Source organism: Gorilla gorilla, chromosome 8 (genome assembly GCF_029281585.2).
Source record: "Gorilla gorilla gorilla isolate KB3781 chromosome 8, NHGRI_mGorGor1-v2.1_pri, whole genome shotgun sequence".
Classification (NCBI taxonomy): Eukaryota; Metazoa; Chordata; class Mammalia; order Primates; family Hominidae; genus Gorilla; species Gorilla gorilla.
Window position 1 is genome coordinate 67,709,182 of NC_073232.2, and position 17,833 is coordinate 67,727,014.

The 17,833-nt window shown below is 47.1% G+C and overlaps 1 protein-coding gene across 7 annotated transcripts in view; it reads left to right on the plus strand.

Annotated features, from left to right (window-relative positions):
* Nucleotides 1–17,833, plus strand: part of FRMPD2 (FERM and PDZ domain containing 2) — a 126,100-nt gene that overhangs the window by 93,643 nt on the left and 14,624 nt on the right. For all 7 annotated transcript variants that reach the window (XR_010135213.1, XR_008669024.2, XM_031015537.3 and 4 more), the window contains 9 exons: nucleotides 1,937–2,037; nucleotides 3,582–3,674; nucleotides 4,346–4,453; nucleotides 4,546–4,662; nucleotides 8,187–8,392; nucleotides 11,042–11,146; nucleotides 13,254–13,347; nucleotides 14,238–14,323; nucleotides 16,098–16,245. Coding sequence is in view for 5 of the 7 variants with exons in the window: in XM_031015537.3 (XP_030871397.3) it covers nucleotides 1,937–2,037; nucleotides 3,582–3,674; nucleotides 4,346–4,453; nucleotides 4,546–4,662; nucleotides 8,187–8,392; nucleotides 11,042–11,146; nucleotides 13,254–13,347; nucleotides 14,238–14,323; nucleotides 16,098–16,245 (1,058 nt within the window). In the remaining 2 variants the exon portion in view is untranslated. The remainder of the gene's footprint in view (nucleotides 1–1,936; nucleotides 2,038–3,581; nucleotides 3,675–4,345; nucleotides 4,454–4,545; nucleotides 4,663–8,186; nucleotides 8,393–11,041; nucleotides 11,147–13,253; nucleotides 13,348–14,237; nucleotides 14,324–16,097; nucleotides 16,246–17,833) is intronic.

Here is a 17,833-nt window from a genome sequence, read left to right on the forward strand (position 1 = left end):
CTGTTAAACATGGAACTTCTCAAGAACAGCAATGTGTCTGGTATATCCTTAGCTCTGAGGCTGGCAGGGAAAGCTTTCAGTAAATGGATTTTTTTAAAGTTCACATTTAAAATGTTTTTAAGTTGTGGTAAAATACACATAATATAACGCCTACCATCCTAACCACTTGTCAGTTCAGTAGCACGCAGTCCATTCACGATGTTGTGCTACCATCACCAAAGTCCATCCCCAGAGCTCTGTCCGTCTTCCCAAATTGAAACTGCACCCATTCGACACAACTCCCATTCCACCCACCTAGCCCCTGGCCACTGCCGTGCTCCTCCTGGTCTGTGAATGTGACTGCTCCAGGTTCCTCAGATGAGTGGAGTCATTCACATTTCATCCTTTTGTGACTGGCAGTGATTGGCTTTTAAGCAGTAAAGGGTTGCATGTGTGGCCCAGATCACATGGGTCATAAAAACCCAGGCCCAGAAAAGCCCTTCCTTTTCCCTAAAGGCCACCTGAAGGCCACCTCAGCATCATCGCCTCTCTCGGCTCCTCCCAGACTGTGGGGATTTCTCCATCCATTGAGCACACGAGCGCCCTGTCCCAGCCTCTCCCTGGGCACCTTGGTTGGCTCTAGGAGGCATGAAAGTCAGCCACCCTGCATCCCACAGCAGGCTGGGGACTCCCAGAGGACAGGGCCCATGCCTGACCCACCCTTTACCCTCAGTGCCTTGGAGCTCAGGCCTGACACCTGGGGTTCTCAGTCACTGTGGGTCGATCGTGCTGCAAGGCAAGCACAAACACGAGCCGAGTCAGAGTGAGACCTCATCTGTCGCCAGTCTCCAAAGCTACTCTGTGCTGCACCTCACAGTGAGGCTGGACTTCTCCTCCCCCCACCGCCCCTGTTCTTCCCTTTCTGGCTGCAGCCTCTTTGCACAGTGCCAAGCTCCCTGCAGAGACAGCCCTGGTGTCACAGCTCCAAGGGTACAGGGGGTGGGTCCATGGGTAACTGTCCATGCCAGCGACCCCTGCTATAGTCCAGCTGCTTGAAGCTGTGAGATTGCTGTGGGGCTCTGAGGGGTGGGGTCAGTCTGGGTAACCAGGGAAGTGGAATCTGCTCAGATGTTTGGCTGTCCAAGAGGCCCAGAGCTGGCTAATTCCAGGGCTCTGAGACCCACAGCTTTACATCAATTGTTCCCTCTCACTCTAGACTTTGCTCACCTCTGAATGTAGCTTATCTCTGTGCAGAACTGACCCCGGGGCTGTGGCAACATCTCCCTTGACTCATTATTCCGCTAGGCTCTAGTACATTATTTACTAGCATGAGGCATATTCCGTCAGGGCCAGTTGAATGCCTGCATGAATGCTTCTTGTTCACAGTATGGTATGATCAGGCGGCACCCAACACAACATGTACAATGATCAAGCAGGTCAGTGACCCTGTGCAGCTCTCGAGCATGTGGTAGGTGGGGTGTGGAGGGTGCCTGGCCTGGCTGAAGGCCCTCAGCTGAAAACAGGAGCAAACGACAAAACATCAGTATCCACTAAGAGTGCTGGTGTTTGACACTTACTATCTCATTTCAGTTCCCTTAGAAGCCTGGGAAGTAGGAATATTATTCTTATTTTATGGTTGAAAAAATGGAGGTTTACAGGATCACGTATCTTGCACATAGTAGGAGGCTCATATGAAGCCAGCCAGAGTGACCTCAGTGTCCCCTCTGAGACATAAAGATCCTACAGCCATTTTTCCCAGTGCCCTCCTAATAACTAGATCAGCCCTCGATGGGGTCCCTCTGAGGAGCTGCTGGATGACTGGACACAAGGCTGCCCTCCCCGGGCCATCATCCATACTCAGAAATGCCAAGAAATTGCCTCCCTGAGCCACGTTATCTAACCTCACTGTCCTTCCCCGTGGGCCACCTTATCTAACCTCATTTTCTTTTCCCGGCAGCCCCTGCACTGGCCGGGAGCAGCTGAAGAGTGCCTGTGTGATCCAGAAGCCAATGACCTGGGACTCTCTCTCTGGGCCACCTGTTCAGAGCATGCGTGCAGGTATGGGCCAGGCCATGACCAGGTCTTGGGTGGAGGAACCCCTACACAGGAAGCTTGCTTTGAGTCTTTTACCACCACTTATTTTTGCTTCCCACACAATGTTTGTAACCTTCTTGTTTTTTGAATTGTTTTCTTTTTAAACTACTTGTGATTGGGAAGAGGCGTTTAGCTTTGGCTGGGTATGTGGATCTGAAATGTGTCAGCTCTGGCGAAGACAGTCCCAGCACTCTTGTCCAGAAGGAAGAATACCTGCTATGGAGGGTGTGTTCAGAAAAAGGCACCATTCACTGTAGATATGCTTCTTTATGCAGGCCAGAACATCACCTCCCAGTATTCACCAGAAAACATACACAGAGTAGATGGCAGTCCCTTCTGCCATGCATCCTCCTGGCCAGTTCCCTGTTGAATGTGAGGACAAAGAGATCCGACACTTGGAAAAATATCTCTACTCAGTGAGGATTAAGCCTGAGGGTTGGATCAGTGTATTAGTGCATTTTCACGCTGCTGATAAAGACATACCCAAGACTGGGAAGAAAAAGAGGTTTAATTGGACTTACAGTTCCACCTGGCTGGGGAGGCCTCAGAATCATGGCGGGAGGTGAAAGGCACTTCTTACATGATGGCAGCAAGAGAAAAATGAGGAAGAAACAAAAGCGGAAACCCCTGATAAACCCATCAGATCTCGTGAGACTTATTCACTATCACGAGAATAGCATGGGAAAGACCAGCCCCTGTGATTCAATTACCTCCCCCTGGGTCCCTCCCACAACATGCAGGAATTCTGGGAGATACAATTCAAGTTGAGATTTGGGTGGGGACACAGCCAAACCATATCAATCAGGAAAACTTCCAGGCAACTCTTTACAAGTAACTTGTCTGCCAATTTCTGCCAAGGTCCCTGGGGGAGGGAGAGACATGGAAGGACTGAAGTGGTGGGTCACCATTTGGGGATTTTCCCAAGTACACTGTGGCACACACTGAAGTGCCCCACCCCAGGACTCCAGCTCTCCAGGAACAGCTTCAGGGCTCTGCCTGGGGCTCCTCCATGATCCAAGCCAGGGGAAGACCACAGGTCACACAGGCTGGGCTGCTGGCACCTTGTCACCCCTGGTTATTTGAGGCCTGGGATGGGAAGGCTTTGCTGTCTCACCTCTGTTTTAGCTTTTGTTTTTGTTTTGACTCTCAGCAAGTATTAATACATCTCTGCTCATCCTCTGTCTTGTCCCAAAACCAATGCGGAAAAAAATAGCTACAGTAAGTCATACAGAAAACAAGCACCATAGCCCACCCTGTCTTGCCTCTGCTCTTTAAGCTGGAACTTGAGCAACACTGAGTGACACTCCAGAGAGGCTCATGCGAGTGTGTGTTCAGGTGTCCATTCCCAGCACTACTGGGAGATTAATATGAGCTACTTTTGTTTTCAGGATTGTGTGCGTGTGAATGTGTGTGTGCGCATGTGTGTGAAATGCTGTTTACTCCTTTTGTATTAGCTCCCAAATAATTTGAGGGAAAAGCACAATGTGGTGCTCTGATTCTACCTCTAGGCTCAAAGAATAATAGGAGGAAGAGCTTTACAGCTGAACCTGGCCGAGAAATCGTACGTGTGACACTGAAACGCGACCCACACCGTGGTTTTGGTAAGAGGGCTCCCTGCAGGTGAGGCCCAGTCTCTACTGCTGGGCAAAGTGGGGAGGTGGGTACTGTTTTCCCTTTCAACTTGCCTACTCCCCTTTCCTTTCCCTCCTCTCCCAGTCTGCCTTTTCTAGTAATCACTTCTGTTTTTTTTCTCCCTTTAATTGTCCCTAAAGAGCAATGGGACTTTTGTTTCCAAGTTTTTCTTTTTGGGGTGCATCTAAGTACAATGCAGAAAAAGATTTTTTCCCCTAATACCATGTAACAACATTCCTCTCGTCAGCGGTGGGGAAGAAGAGTCAATGTATCTCACCTCTTACTAGTGACCACTTTCTAAGACCCTAAAAACTGTAGAAGAAACAAGGTATGGAGACAAGATACTTCATTAAAAATCATTTCTTTCCTATGTCTCATTGTCTACTGGAGCAAAATCCAGTGCATATTGGTGGTTTGTGTTCCTAGCTTTAGCTGTGCTTACTAATGGGGAACAATCCACCTTTCTCCAAGTATCATGGTAGAGTAGAAAAGATCCTCTATTTGAGGATCAGAAGACCTGATTGTAACTATCAGCTAATGCCACTTGGTAGCTGTGCGATGTCAGGGAAATAACCTAACCTCTCTGAACAGCAAAATCACTAAGTATCATCTTATCATGGACTATCATCTTGGATTACAGGTTTTGTCATTAATGAGGGAGAGTATTCAGGCCAAGCTGACCCTGGCATTTTTATATCTTCTATTATACCTGGAGGACCAGCAGAAAAAGCAAAAACGATCAAACCAGGTACATCTTTTTAAATTACTAGAGATGCTGTTTTAAGAAACCACTCTTTTTTATTTCCTTGGAAGGATTATTGAGATGTTTTATTTTTCTAGGAGGGCAGATACTAGCCCTGAATCACATCAGTCTGGAGGGCTTCACATTCAACATGGCTGTTAGGATGATCCAGAATTCCCCTGACAACATAGAATTAATTATTTCTCAGTCAAAAGGTATGTTTTAACCCACTCTTGGGAGCTTAAGAGCTTTCAGGAGTACATGATTTCAGGAGTACATGATTACTGTGAGGTACTAGACCTTGAAGTCCACGTAGGTCTTCCGTATTGCTTTCCTCATGGTGTTGGCTTGCAAAGAAGCAGTGTAGTGGCACAAATTAATAAGCTTTGCAATTTCAGGGGCAGAATGGGCGTTACCATGCTTGTCTTGCTGAAAGGGAGTAACCTACTCTAATTTTGTTAGACACGGCTGGATACAACCAGTCTTTTTTTTCTGTCAACTCTCCTTGCATGGCAGGGAGGACCTTTTTATTGCCACCCAAAGTCCTTGTTGATAGGGTCGGCTCCAGGATTTCTATATTTTGGGTTTAGGTATAGCAATCAGCTGGGGAGGAGACAAGCACTGTTCTTTGTTGATCTTTTGTTTTGGGTTTAGGGCTACACGTGTAGGTTTGTTATTACAGGCAAACTCGTGTCACAGGGGTTGCTATACAGACCATTTCATCACCTAGGTGCTCAGCATAGTGCCCAATAGTTATTTTTCCTGATCCTCTCTCTCCTCCCATCCTTCTCCCTCAAGTTGGCTCTGGTGTCTGTTGTTCCCCTCTTTGTGACCATGGGTTCTCATTATTTAGCTCCCACTTATAAATGAGAACATGCGGTATTTGATTTTCCTTTTTTTTTTTTTTTTGAGATGGAGTCTCACTCTGTCACCCAGGATGGAGTGCAATGGCACGATCTCGGCTTTCTGCAGGCTCCACCTCCTGGGTTCAAGCAATTCTCCTGCCTCAGCCTCCTGAGTAGCTGGGATTACAGGCACGCGCTGCCACACCTGGCTAATTTTTGTATTTTTTAGTAGAGACGGGGTTTCAATATGTTGGCCAGGCTGGTCTGGAACTCCTGAACTCAAGTGATCTGCCCGCCTCAGCCTCCCAAAGTGCTGGGATTACAGGCATGAGCCACTGCACCTGGCCTGTTCTTAAAGCTGAATTTTCATGGCAAGCTCGCTCTTCTTACTTGATGTGCATGTTCCTGATCAACCTAAAGAGTAAAGTACTTTTTAATGATGCTTTTCTTCATCCTTTAGATAAGAATGAGAGAGCAACAACTGCCTATATCAAAGGAAAATACTACTGTTTTTATTGGGAGCAAGCTTGAAGAGCCTGGAGGAAGTAATGGGAGGAGGCTAACATCCCTTCTCCCTAGTTTCCTGAGACCAATGCTGCTTTTTGGTTGGGTGATCCTGTAAACTAACAGCAGACTGCCTGCAAATTCAGGCTCATGATTGCTTCTTCACACTTGAGGGGTGTTGTACAGTTTTCCCTTGTATACAGGAGAACTTCCTGTCACACCAGCCAGCATTTTCTAGGTCCTAAATGCAGGCACTGCATTTGCCTTGCCTTCTGAACACTGCATGCTCTCTCACTCTTGTACCTGTACACAGTGCCATGCAGCTCCCCCGTCCAGAAGCTATGGGTGGTAGAAGGTGGCCATGCTGGGGTCTCAGCCCCACACCCTTCATCCTGGGGTTGAAGCCTTCTCAGGGACTGGCCTCAGTACGTCCCCAATGCCAGTCTCTGGCTTGCTGTCTCTGTCGGATTTCCCAGCACCACTGCTCTCCTTTCTGCAGTGGTTCAGCAATCCCTGTGTTTTCTTCCACATCCTCCACTGACAGGAGCAGTCAAACCATCCCATGTGTTGTCAGGAAACACAATGCAGGTGACCAAATCACAATTCAGCATAGTCCAAGGATGGCCTGCTGTGATGGAGGTTGTCAAAAAGCAGTACTCGAGGTCTGCTATTCTCAAACCACAACCTCACATTAGAATTCCAGACAATGAGTTTCCCACAATGGCTGGGAATAAAATGTCCTTTCACTGTGGCACCCCAGCCACCTTTTGGCAACGCTGCCTTCATCATGGTGGGGTTTCCTCATAGCTGGGCCACTGCCAGAGGAAGACGTTTCCTTGGTGATGCTGGCTGGGTCTCCGTGGCAGAGACTTGACTACCATGACTTTCTTCTATCTCGTTAGGCTGCTGTTAAGGCAGCTGGGCTAGATTGGAGATCAGGATCAGACAGATAAAATGTCCATCATGAGCATCTGTCATGGTCTACAATAAATTGAGTTTCAGTTACCAAAAAAGGTCTCCCAGCTCATATGTCTACTAGGCAGGACACCAGTTGCAGCATGGTTTGACTTTTCATTTCAATTGTAAGTCCCATCCTCACCTCTCATGGAGGATGTGGAAGAGAAAGAGCCGATGCTTATGATACTGACAGAAGGACAATGATGACAGAATCTGTGAATGAAATGGCCAGAAATACAGCATTATGAAACAGTGGCCCTGCCACTCCCTGCTGGATACCTTTAGATTTGAATAACTTCAAATCAAATTCATTAAATCAGATTTATTTAAATTGAATTCATTCAGCATGTGAGTTTGGGCACTTCCCTGAGTGTTAATGAGTCTGTATCAAAAGTAGTAAATCTACTTGTATCCAGGTCTAAAGAAAATCTAACTGTTATTCATTCCTCCCACATATATTTGTTGAGCAGCTAATAATAACATGTTAACAGTAGATACATTTATTGAGGCTCTACCATGTACTAAGCTGTGCGTGTTGGGGTGTGTGTGTGTGTGTGTGTGTGTGTGTGTGTGTGTATGAGAGCCATATATATATATTCTTTCATATATACATATATATTTTTATCTTTCTTCACATATGTAAAATCTTTTCTGTATGTATAATCTCTAAGCCTCACCAACTCTACAATATTATTGATATTGATATTATCTCTACTTTAGATACAGGAAAATTTAGGTTCAGTTATGTTAAGTACCTTGCCCAAGGTTTTTCTACTGATTCACAACCTCACGTTTTTTTCTTTGTTCTATGCCAGGTCACGAGTCAGACACAGGGTGAGCAGGAATCAGTGGCCTAGCTTTCACTCACAGGGGCCTGCAGTTTGGTTATTACCAAGCCTCCCAAAAGGACCTGATACGTTGGTTTTTGGATCACATGGTGGTTGCAGATGTGCTCAGTGGGGTGTCCAGGAGAGGCTGGGTTTAAGACAGTTCCTACATGCTGGCTGTAGGATTTGGGGCAGGACACTTAATAGCTTTGACTCTGTTTTCTCATGTTTGAACTGGGATTACACCTTCCTGGTGGGTTTGCTGAGAAGATGGGAAGATGTCCATATCTTCCTATATGTATATCTAAGGTGCCCATCACATGGCTAGAGCTTAATAAGGGATAGCTGGCCTTATGAACTTCTTTTGAGCCTACGCATTCATAGTTGGGTCACGTAAGCTCTATCTAGGTTTCTAAATCCCATGTAGAATCTTCCCTTTCTCTAATCTAAATGTAACATCTTTCAGGAGGAGCTAAATTCATATTGTACCCGAGCAGCTATAAATGATCACTCTGTCACTGGAGGAAAACACTGTGCCCACATAGAGATGCCACCAAGAAACCGGCCTTTTTAAGCTGTTGACTTTTTCTTGGCTTGTTTTTATAGGTGTTGGTGGAAATAACCCAGATGAAGAAAAGAATAGCACAGCCAATTCTGGGGTCTCCTCTACAGATATCCTGAGATTCGGGTACCAGGGAAGTTTGTTGTCACACACACAAGACCAGGACAGAAATACTGAAGAACTAGACATGGCTGGGGTGCAGAGCTTAGTGCCCAGGCTGAGACATCAGCTTTCCTTTCTGCCGTTAAAGGTAATCATCCCTTGGTTTACTTTCTAGATCTGGATGAAAAGAGAACAGACTGTGAAGCCCAACAGCCTGGCCCCTAGGCCCTTCCTGTTCTCTGTTTTCCATGTCAGGTGGATGGAAGTTACTTAGCCCCTTTGAGCCACAGCTTCCTCATTTGCATACAGAAGCAAATGCCTGCATGGCGTGGTTGTTGAGAAAAATGCATAGAAGAAGGCAGAGTTCTAGGGCAGTGTCTGGGCACAGGCTCAGTGTGGGTGCCTCTGGCGTCCTTAGTCACTCATTATAATTGTTGTGATAATAGCACCATGAGGAAATTGATTGCTGCCAATGGCAAGGCGTGGGCAACCAGGCACCTCCTATTCTTGTCCTTGAATTGGTCCTCAAGCTGGGAACTCAGTGGCTTTGCTCTTGACCATACCCCATGGAGGAAGAAGATGGGATCTGGAGTAGGTGTATGGAGGGCTGTGTGCTTCAGTCCCAGCTCTGCTGTCCTCTGCCGTCTCTTTGGACTCCGAGTGGTGTTGTCTTCTTAGGCCCCGCCAGACCCATGCCCCAGCCTCTCCATTCTGCTGTGGGCCCTGCACAGCTGGTGCTCATGGACTGAGTCACCTTGCTGTGTTCTGCTTGGTTCTGCCCAGTCGAAGCCTCAGCAGGAGCCTGCAGTTGTGGGATGAGTGAGGACAGGGTGGCAGTGCTGGAGTCTCAGTTGCACACCCTTCATTCCACTCTCTCCCTGTGCTGACACAGGTTGGCTGTGCCCCTCTACAAAGAGCACAGCTCCTATCAGGGTCCATCGACCACTCCCTTCTCTTGCCCTTCAGGCTCAGGGGTGGTCACAGCACCCAGTGTTTCCAGCCCCAGGTGCTGAACTGATATTACTGGTTTCTCCAAAGGCTGGCAAGACCTTTGAAAACAGGTCTCCCACGACCTATCCTCCCTTACTCAGGCTGAGTGTATGCCCTTCTCATTCTTGCTGGGACAACTTGCTGGTTGAAACAGGCAGGTTATTGCACCTCTTTCAACCTCGTTTCTCTTTTTATGATGGAGATAATGATGTCTGTCCACAGCCGTGGAAACTAAGGTACTATGCCCAGTGTCGGGGATAAAACCCGTCTCTTTCTTCTACTCATCTTAGCTTCATCAGCTGGGACCCCTGTAACTAAAGACAGATTAATGAGAGAAAAGCATCCACGTGTATTTACTATAAGTTTTATGTGACATGTGAGCCTTCTTATGGAAATGACCTGAAGAAACAGTTCTCCCTGAGTATATTTGATGAAGAATGGAGAGTCATGGAGAAATGAGATAAGACAAAAAGCAGGAGTATGTAAGGTGGGAGGAACTCAGCAAGGCCTGCTTGTTCAGATTCCTCTCTCAGTCCCTGTGTCTTCCCACATAAGATCCTCCATTTTTCCAGATATAGGGAGGGCATTCTCACTTGAGGGTCTTGTGCCCTGCTTCGGGGGAAGGTTAGAAAATCCTTCCTAGGTTTTACGGCCTGCTTCAGAAGAGAAGGGCAGGGGAAGGTCAGAGAAACCTTCCCGCATGTGCTGTTTCTCCAATTCCTCCAATGTGCCAAGGTGCCCTATTTTGGGGTAGTGTGTCTTGACCTCTATCACAAGGATCTGGCATGCAATAGGGCTCCATGAATGACAGTGCCTTCCTAATTGGCCATGGTGCTCACCTGGACAGAACATCCCATGAGGAACTGGATGCAGGAGGCCAGTGGAAGAACAACGATAGTAGCTGCCATTAATTGAGTGCTTACCTGTGTGCCAGGCAGTGTCCTGAGCACTTTATATGTATTAGCTCATGGAAGCTCCATGGTAACCCAATGAGATCATTCCTATTATCAACCCCTTTTATGGGTGGGGTACCTGAGACAGAAAGAGCAAAGGAGCACACCCAAGCTCTCTCAGGGAGCAGGGGACAGAGCTGGGATTCGGATTGGCCTCCAGAGCAGAAACCTTCACCCCAGGCCTTCCTCTGGTAGGTCCTCTCTGGCAGGAAGCAGAGCAGAGAGGCCTTCATGCTGGGGCTTCTTTGGTGGCAAACCTGAGAGTTGGTTTCCTGGGGCTGGGGACCGCTGAGGGGAGCAAGGGAGCTCTAAGGCCACGTTGACCATGGTGCAGGCTGTAGGACCCAACCCAGATGCTGCAGGCTCTTCTGGGTCTCTTGGCCAACTTTGTGACCAGATGATCCTCTGTGGTATGGTGGACTTTAGATTCTCCCTTCAGGTCTCAACCTCAGCAGTTGAGGCTTCGTTGTTCAGCTTCCTCCAGCTTGTTTATTTTCCTGCGTGTCATTAGAATTTTCTAACATTCATGGTGATTAGAAAGCACTAAGTAAAGGGGGCAGATAGGACAAAAGACCCCATCTTCTAGGCAGAGGGACAGCGGAACATGAACAGTGACCCAAGCATTCTCTGCCTAGAAGTGGCATCAGCCCAGCCCATCACTCCCTCATCTTCCTCCTGCTTTGTCTGAGGTCACATGGAAAAGGCCTGATAAAGCTGGAAATGAATCCCCTGCTGGCCCAGTCCAAAGCTCATGATTTTTCTGAGGTGCAATGCTGCCTGCTCCTGAGAGCAGGTGAGAGCTAAGAGGTGACATCTTCCTTCATCCCATCTTTATTTTTGTTTGTTTATGGCAGGGTGCTGGTTCTTCTTGTCCTCCATCACCTCCAGAAATCAGTGCTGGTGAAATCTACTTTGTGGAACTGGTTAAAGAAGATGGGACACTTGGATTCAGCGTAACTGTAAGAGTTTTTAGGAGAGCTTGAAAAGCAGTTAACAAGATGTCCGTCTAGAACCTGGTGGCCATTCCACCCAGATGGCAACCTCTGACAGTGTGCTTAGTTTGCACAAATGTAAGGGGTAAATAAAAAAGCCAATGGGGGCCTGCACTGGGGGATGAGTTCAGAGACAAACAGAGGTACTGGGGAACCTCAGGATGAGCAGGGCATGCACTAGGGGACTCCAAACTCATGAGGAGGCAGTGTGGGCAGAGTTGGCTGATGTGTCCTGACTCTGAGGTCAAGCTGGACTGCAGAGAGAGAGAAGCATATTGGGGCTTCAGGGACACAAGCTAAAGGTAAGAAGGGCAGTCCACTGTCATATGGCCAAGGGTGGGTGGGGCAGTCCACTGTCATCCAGCATAGAATCAGTGTGGAGCCTCTTGCTCAGACATCCCAGGGCCAGGCCTCCATCAGGACTGACACTTTCCATTTGGTTTCTGAGCTCTGCCTGGTAGACCCTTGTGAAAGGAGATTACCCATATAACTGTGTTTACCCAAGGGGTTGGGGAATGGCACACACAAAGCTGGTGAAAATCCAGAGGTCAGAGGTTGGAAGGTGCTGCTTTTATTACTGAGTATTGAAAGTGATCCATTACAGGCTGGGCTCGGTGGCTCACGACTGTAATCCCAGAACTTTGGGAGGCTGAGGCGGGTGGATCACAAGGTCAGGAGATTGAGACTATCCTGGCTAACATGGTGAAACCCCGTCTCTACTAAAAAATAAAAAAAAAAAATTAGCTGGACGTGATAGCGGGCACCTGTAGTCCCAGCTACTCAGGAGGCTGAGGCAGGAGAATGGCGTGAACCTGGGAGGTGGAGTTTGCAGTGAGCCGAGATCACACCACTGCATTCCAGCCTGGGCGACAGAGTGAGACTCCGTCTCAAAAAAAAAAAAAAAAAGAAAGTGATCCATTACCTTCAGACCCTGGAATGGGTCTGGATTTCAGGAATGTCATTGTTGGATTCACCTGTTGATGGGAAATAGAATGGCATCTCCCACCAAAGTACGCGCTATGGCTGATGAAAATTTTCAGAGGAAATTCAAGAGATATGTGAATGGAGGGCATTCTTTGCTTTCCCCTGTGATAATGCTATGTACCTAGAGCAAGGATATGTGTTTTCTTGGACCCTAAGCCTGCAATGAATTTGTCATCAGTAGATGATTTTAAGGGACCAAGTAAGAAACCAAGCAATAAGGCTCATGAATCCACATGGAGTGAACAGGCTGATACCAAATATGGTCCATTTATTCTTGGCTTGGGGTAACAGCCTTATCAGACACCAAACATAGCTATTTTTCATCTGAAAAACTGACTAAATTTTGGGTTATTCACAAATATATATTTGCTGAGAAGAGGTTGATGATTTCCTTTGGCTGGCAAAAACTTGGATTTTCTTTGCAGATATTTAATTTCAAAAATAATTCTTGAAATGTCTCACTCAAATCCAAATGGCCATTAAACACATGAAAAACACTCAAACCCATGAAAAGCCACAGGAATACAAATTAAATTAAAATAAAATTTTAAACTTTATGTCTACCAGCTTGGCCAAATATAGCTGGTGGAATGTAGAAAAATGGTACTGTCATACAAAGCTGGTAGAAATGTGAATAAGTATATCCATATTCACATAGGGATGCAATCTGGCAACATCTATTATAATGAAAAATGCACATATCCTTTGGCCCATCAAAGCACACAAGACGTGCCAGGCACAAGCCTTCAGGCCCAGAGCCATATCCACCTACGCTGGTCACTACCTATATAGAGATAGTGGTGCATCCCACGTGAGCAGTTGCTGAGCACCCACCATGTACCAGTGCTTGGGCTGGGGACATGCCCAGATCTCTCACATAGTTGCTATTGTTAAGCTTATGAACACCTAATCTTATTGCTCAGTGGAGAATACAATCTAAACGAACAGGTGAATACAGAAGACAGTGCCGGTCAGAGGTGAGGTCATGGGATAGAGTGGTGGGCAGGTGGGGATTCCCTTAGCTGGGGAGGTTGGGGAGGCTTCCTGGAGGAGGAAAGATGGGTGGTGAGTTTTTTGTTGTGTTTTTCAGGGTGGCATTAACACCAGTGTGCCCTATGGTGGTATCTATGTGAAATCCATTGTTCCTGGAGGACCAGCTGCCAAGGAAGGGCAGATCCTACAGGGTGAGAGATGGGGATGGGTCCTCATTGGGAACTCTGTGCTCCATGGTGTAAAGAGCCCTGCACTGGGAGGGGCAGCCTCTAGGCCTTGCCCTGCTCCCATTCTGAAAACTCATGCAAATGATTGCCTCCCCAGGTCATACTTTTCTCACCTGGAAAGGAGGTGATAGAACCTGCCCTGCCCATTTGATAGGTTGGGGGGTCTGCAGTGGCACACTGGGAAGCATAGGTGATAGAAAAATAGTAGAAGACTTAAAAGACTTGTGTTGCTCTTTGGCCTCCATGGGAAAACATACTGCTTCACTTGGAGGACAAGTGGGCCTCGGTAAACTCACTCGCACATCCGGGGAGGACACCTGAACCTTCTGTCTGCCCTTGCTCAGCTCCCACTTCTCTGATGGAAGGGGGTGATTTTTATTGGTCTCCAAAACTGCCAGAATTGAGCCAAAAGGGGAACCTAGGATCTTACTTATCTCCATTTCCCCTAGAATTCTGGTGTCCCCAGCGTCAACCATGCCTCCCTGACCCTTTTTTGAAATAAAAAAAATACATCCTGGAGATATAAATATCTAAGTGACTTGAAAATACTTTCAAAAACGGTTTCACAGGAAAACAGGAGGAAGGATAAGGTTGAACAGAGCTGGCTCAACCATTCTGTGAGCCAATAATAGAAAGGCTTTTATATCCCTGATCTGTGATGTGCCTGAGAAGAAGGGAGTGAGACTGCTCAGAGAGGCAGGATTCCTGCTGACTCCAGGGGGACACCTGGCACCTCAGCTTCCTTTCCCACTTCTCCAGGCTGCATGGAGGGGTGCCGGGCAGGGGCCTCCTGGAAGGGAACCTCCTGCAGCCTCAAGCACCAGGTCATGACATGACATCCATCCCTTTCCCAGGTGACCGACTCCTGCAGGTGGATGGAGTGAGTCTGTGCGGCCTCACCCACAAGCAGGCTGTGCAGTGCCTGAAGGGTCCTGGGCAGGTGAGTGGACTGTTGCTGACCAGCTTCCCCTCCTTCCGGAACTTTCCTGAACAACATCAGAAGCTGAAATCACCTCTGGGTGGGAGGGAGGCAGGCAGGAAACAAGACTTTTTCTTTGTTAGTTTTTTTTTCTCTTCCATTTCTTCTTACCCTCACTTTTCTATGGGGATGTGAAACCCAGGAGATAGCAGATAGATGTTTCTGCGTAAAAAAATCTCACCCCCCATAGATAGCCTTAGAAACTTACTGGTGGCTTGCCTGAATTCTGGAATCAGACAGTGGAATGGAGAAGATGGAGTGAAGAGACTGCTCTAGCCTGGCTCTGGTTGCCCCAGCCCCGCTGGCCCTGTGTCCATGGGCCTTCTTACCTCCCTACGTTTGCATGGGATGACCCCACTCCGTTCCCTGTTCATGCCATTCCCCCTCACCCTGTGTTGTACCTACCGGGGCGTGGGTCAGAGTGTCCTGGGATTCTTTTCCTCACAATGAGGTAGGAATTCAGGGTGCCGAGAGCAGAGCCATTCATCCTTTATGTCCCCTTTATTCCCTGCCCCGCAGTGACTCGATGTTATCCCACTGTGCCGAGTCCTCTGCCTGAGGTTAGGAGCCTCTAACTGCCGCTGTGTCCTGAGCCACAGAGCTGGCATCACCCTCTTTTGGCAACTAAAAAGTCAACAGAGACAGGAGGGATTCCTGAAGGCCCTTCCAGCAAGCTTGGGGCAATGTTCTGGCCACTTTTTGCTTTCTTTCCCAAAGCGGTTTTCTGGTGTCTGGTGAAATTTGCTTATATTAGTGACTTTGGTTGACCTATCTTGAGAACAGAGCCATAATTTATTGGCATCTTCTGATATTTAGACCTTTGCTAATGAGCATGGGTAGAGAGGGTACTTGGCTGGCCTCCTGGCAGCTTAGGCAGGTAGGAATTGTCCCTCTGGGATCCTGGGCCAGGTGCTGAGTGACAGGTGCAACAGGAAGATGAAGGCAGGGCCACATGCCCTGAATGGGAGCTTGGCATTTCTGAGAAGCTTCCAGGTGATGTCTATCTGCTGGTTCTTGAATCACACTTAGGGCGACAAGGGTATATGGTGTTGTGGGGAGGAATGTGGGGAATCACATTGGAAAGAAAGGGGACAGCAGGTGGTACAGACCTGGTGTGCCATGGGTTTGGGTCTTAGGTGATGGGAAGCATTGGAGACTTTAAATCAAGAATGTTGCATGTTCAGTTTTTGTCTTAGACCAATTCACTGGCAGCCATGATGGGGTGGACCAAGAAGGGTGCAGACAGGGTCCAGCGAGCCAAGGTAACCAGAGCTTGCCATGGCCCAGTGGGTCACTGGCAGTGAGAGAGGAGGTGGAGGGGAGGGGGCACTGAGGAGCTGTTCTTGATGGGGAATGTTCACATCTTAGAAACCAGATGGGGGAGAGCTGGACCACTCCAAATGTGGCCCTTGGCAGGTTAATGGTGGGGTGAGCCAATGCGAGGGGAGGAGTGTTTTAGGAAGAACGAGGAGGGGAAGTGAGGGTGAGTGAGGGGAGGAAGATGAGTGTGGCACTGCATATGTGAAGTGGAGGTACATGTGTTGCTTCCAGGTGCACTTGTCTAATAAGCACTGGGAAATCTGGGTCTAGATCCCAATACATAGGCTAGTTGAGAGATTCAAATGAGTCTGCTTATAGGAAGGATTCGAAAATTAAGAAGCATTTGCAGAGTCAAGGGAGTGACTCCTGGTTGCCATATGAAGTGTAAACTGAGTTTGTTCACCTTTCCTTCTAGGTTGCAAGACTGGTCTTAGAGAGAAGAGTCCCCAGGAGTACACAGCAGTGTCCTTCTGCTAATGACAGCATGGGAGATGAACGCACGGCTGTTTCCTTGGTAACAGCCTTGCCTGGCAGGCCTTCGAGCTGTGTCTCGGTGACAGATGGTGAGAGGGGAGAGAATTGAGTGTTACTATTGTCATGTTATTGTGTGCCGCTTTTGAATTGTCAAGTCAAAAGGGAAAGGCAGGAAGGCTTCCTCTGGGTCCTGAAAAGAAAGCGAGCCATGGTGATCATGCTGAGATCGGCTTTTTCATGCCATGGAAGCCCATCTCATGGAATAGGTTTCTGGAAACAAATGCATTTTCCCCAAATGATTTCTAGGCATCTTTCTGCCCCCAGCCTTCCTCAGTCCTTTGATCAGCTGCCAGAATGTTAATGTTTGTGTGAATATTTAGGATGAAATTGACTGAAAGGGTCATACACTTTCAGATACCTTTGGCTTCACAGTCCAGCCAAGTCGTTTGTGACAAAGTTATTTGAGGAATGACTAGGCAGGTTGGGAGAGAAGTTTCAGGAATCTAGCCTTGTTATTAGCATCATTTAAAAAGGCAAACGAACGATCGTTTAGAGGGACAAAACTGCACATTTTCTGATGGGCTGCCCCTCTGCAATTCCCTTGTGATTTTGGTATTTGCCAGGAACACGCTGATTTCCTCAGTAAGAACGATTTGGACCTTAGCCATGTTTTAGTCCCTTCATAGAGATTTTCTGGTTTTGCTGCGGAAGACTCAAGCCAGCCATAGGGTAGGGGTGGGGCAAAGGGGGCATGCTTCTGTTTAAATCAAGTCTCCTCTGTCCTCACCCCTTTGCTCACTCCCTTGGGGCCTTTGAGAAATGGACTCCAAAGAGTGGAGGAGGCCTTACGGCGATGGTAGAACTGGTCGTGTGACACACCTTCACATAATTGCTTCACATAATTGCTTCACATGCTTCCATTCTTGCCCTGGTGAAGTTTGCAAGTCTGTGCTCTGTCCCTCTGTGCATTGATGCCAGCGGGGCAGCCCAGAGGCCTCTTTGGTGGACAGACCATGTAGGTGGCCAGCTCTGTTCATCTTTGGTGCCCAGAGGCAACTGTTTTGTCTTATGGTCAGCCTACATGGGTAAACAAAATGGCAGCTAAAGCATTGTCCATAGAATTGGCCATAATTTTCTCCATGGTCTAATTATGCAAAATTTAGTTTCAAGTATACTAGAAATGACTAGAGTTCTAAAGGAGTAATAGGAATGTATGTGATACAAGTTTTATTAAATGCCAAGAGCATGTTGTGTATGCCTAGCAGCTATATCTTTGTGTATAAACATAGTTGAGTTATCTATAATTGTGCTATTCAATATGGTAGCCACTTGCCACATGTGGCTATTGAGGACTTGAAATGTGACCAATCTAAATGGATAAAATATGTATTGGATTTTGAAAGCTTAGTTCGTAAGAAGAATAAAAAATATCTCGTTAATAATTTTTTCAAATTGAAAACATGTTGAGGTGGTAATATTTCAGATATATGGGATTAAATAAGATGTATGATTATAGCTTGTTTAACCTGTTTCCTTTTACTTTTTAAATTGTTTTATTTATTTTTTGTTTTTATTTTTTGTTTGCTTTTTCCTTTTATTTTAATGTAGCTATTTGAAAACTTCAAAATGACATTTGTGGTTTGTATTTATAGCTCACATTATATTTTATTGGACAGC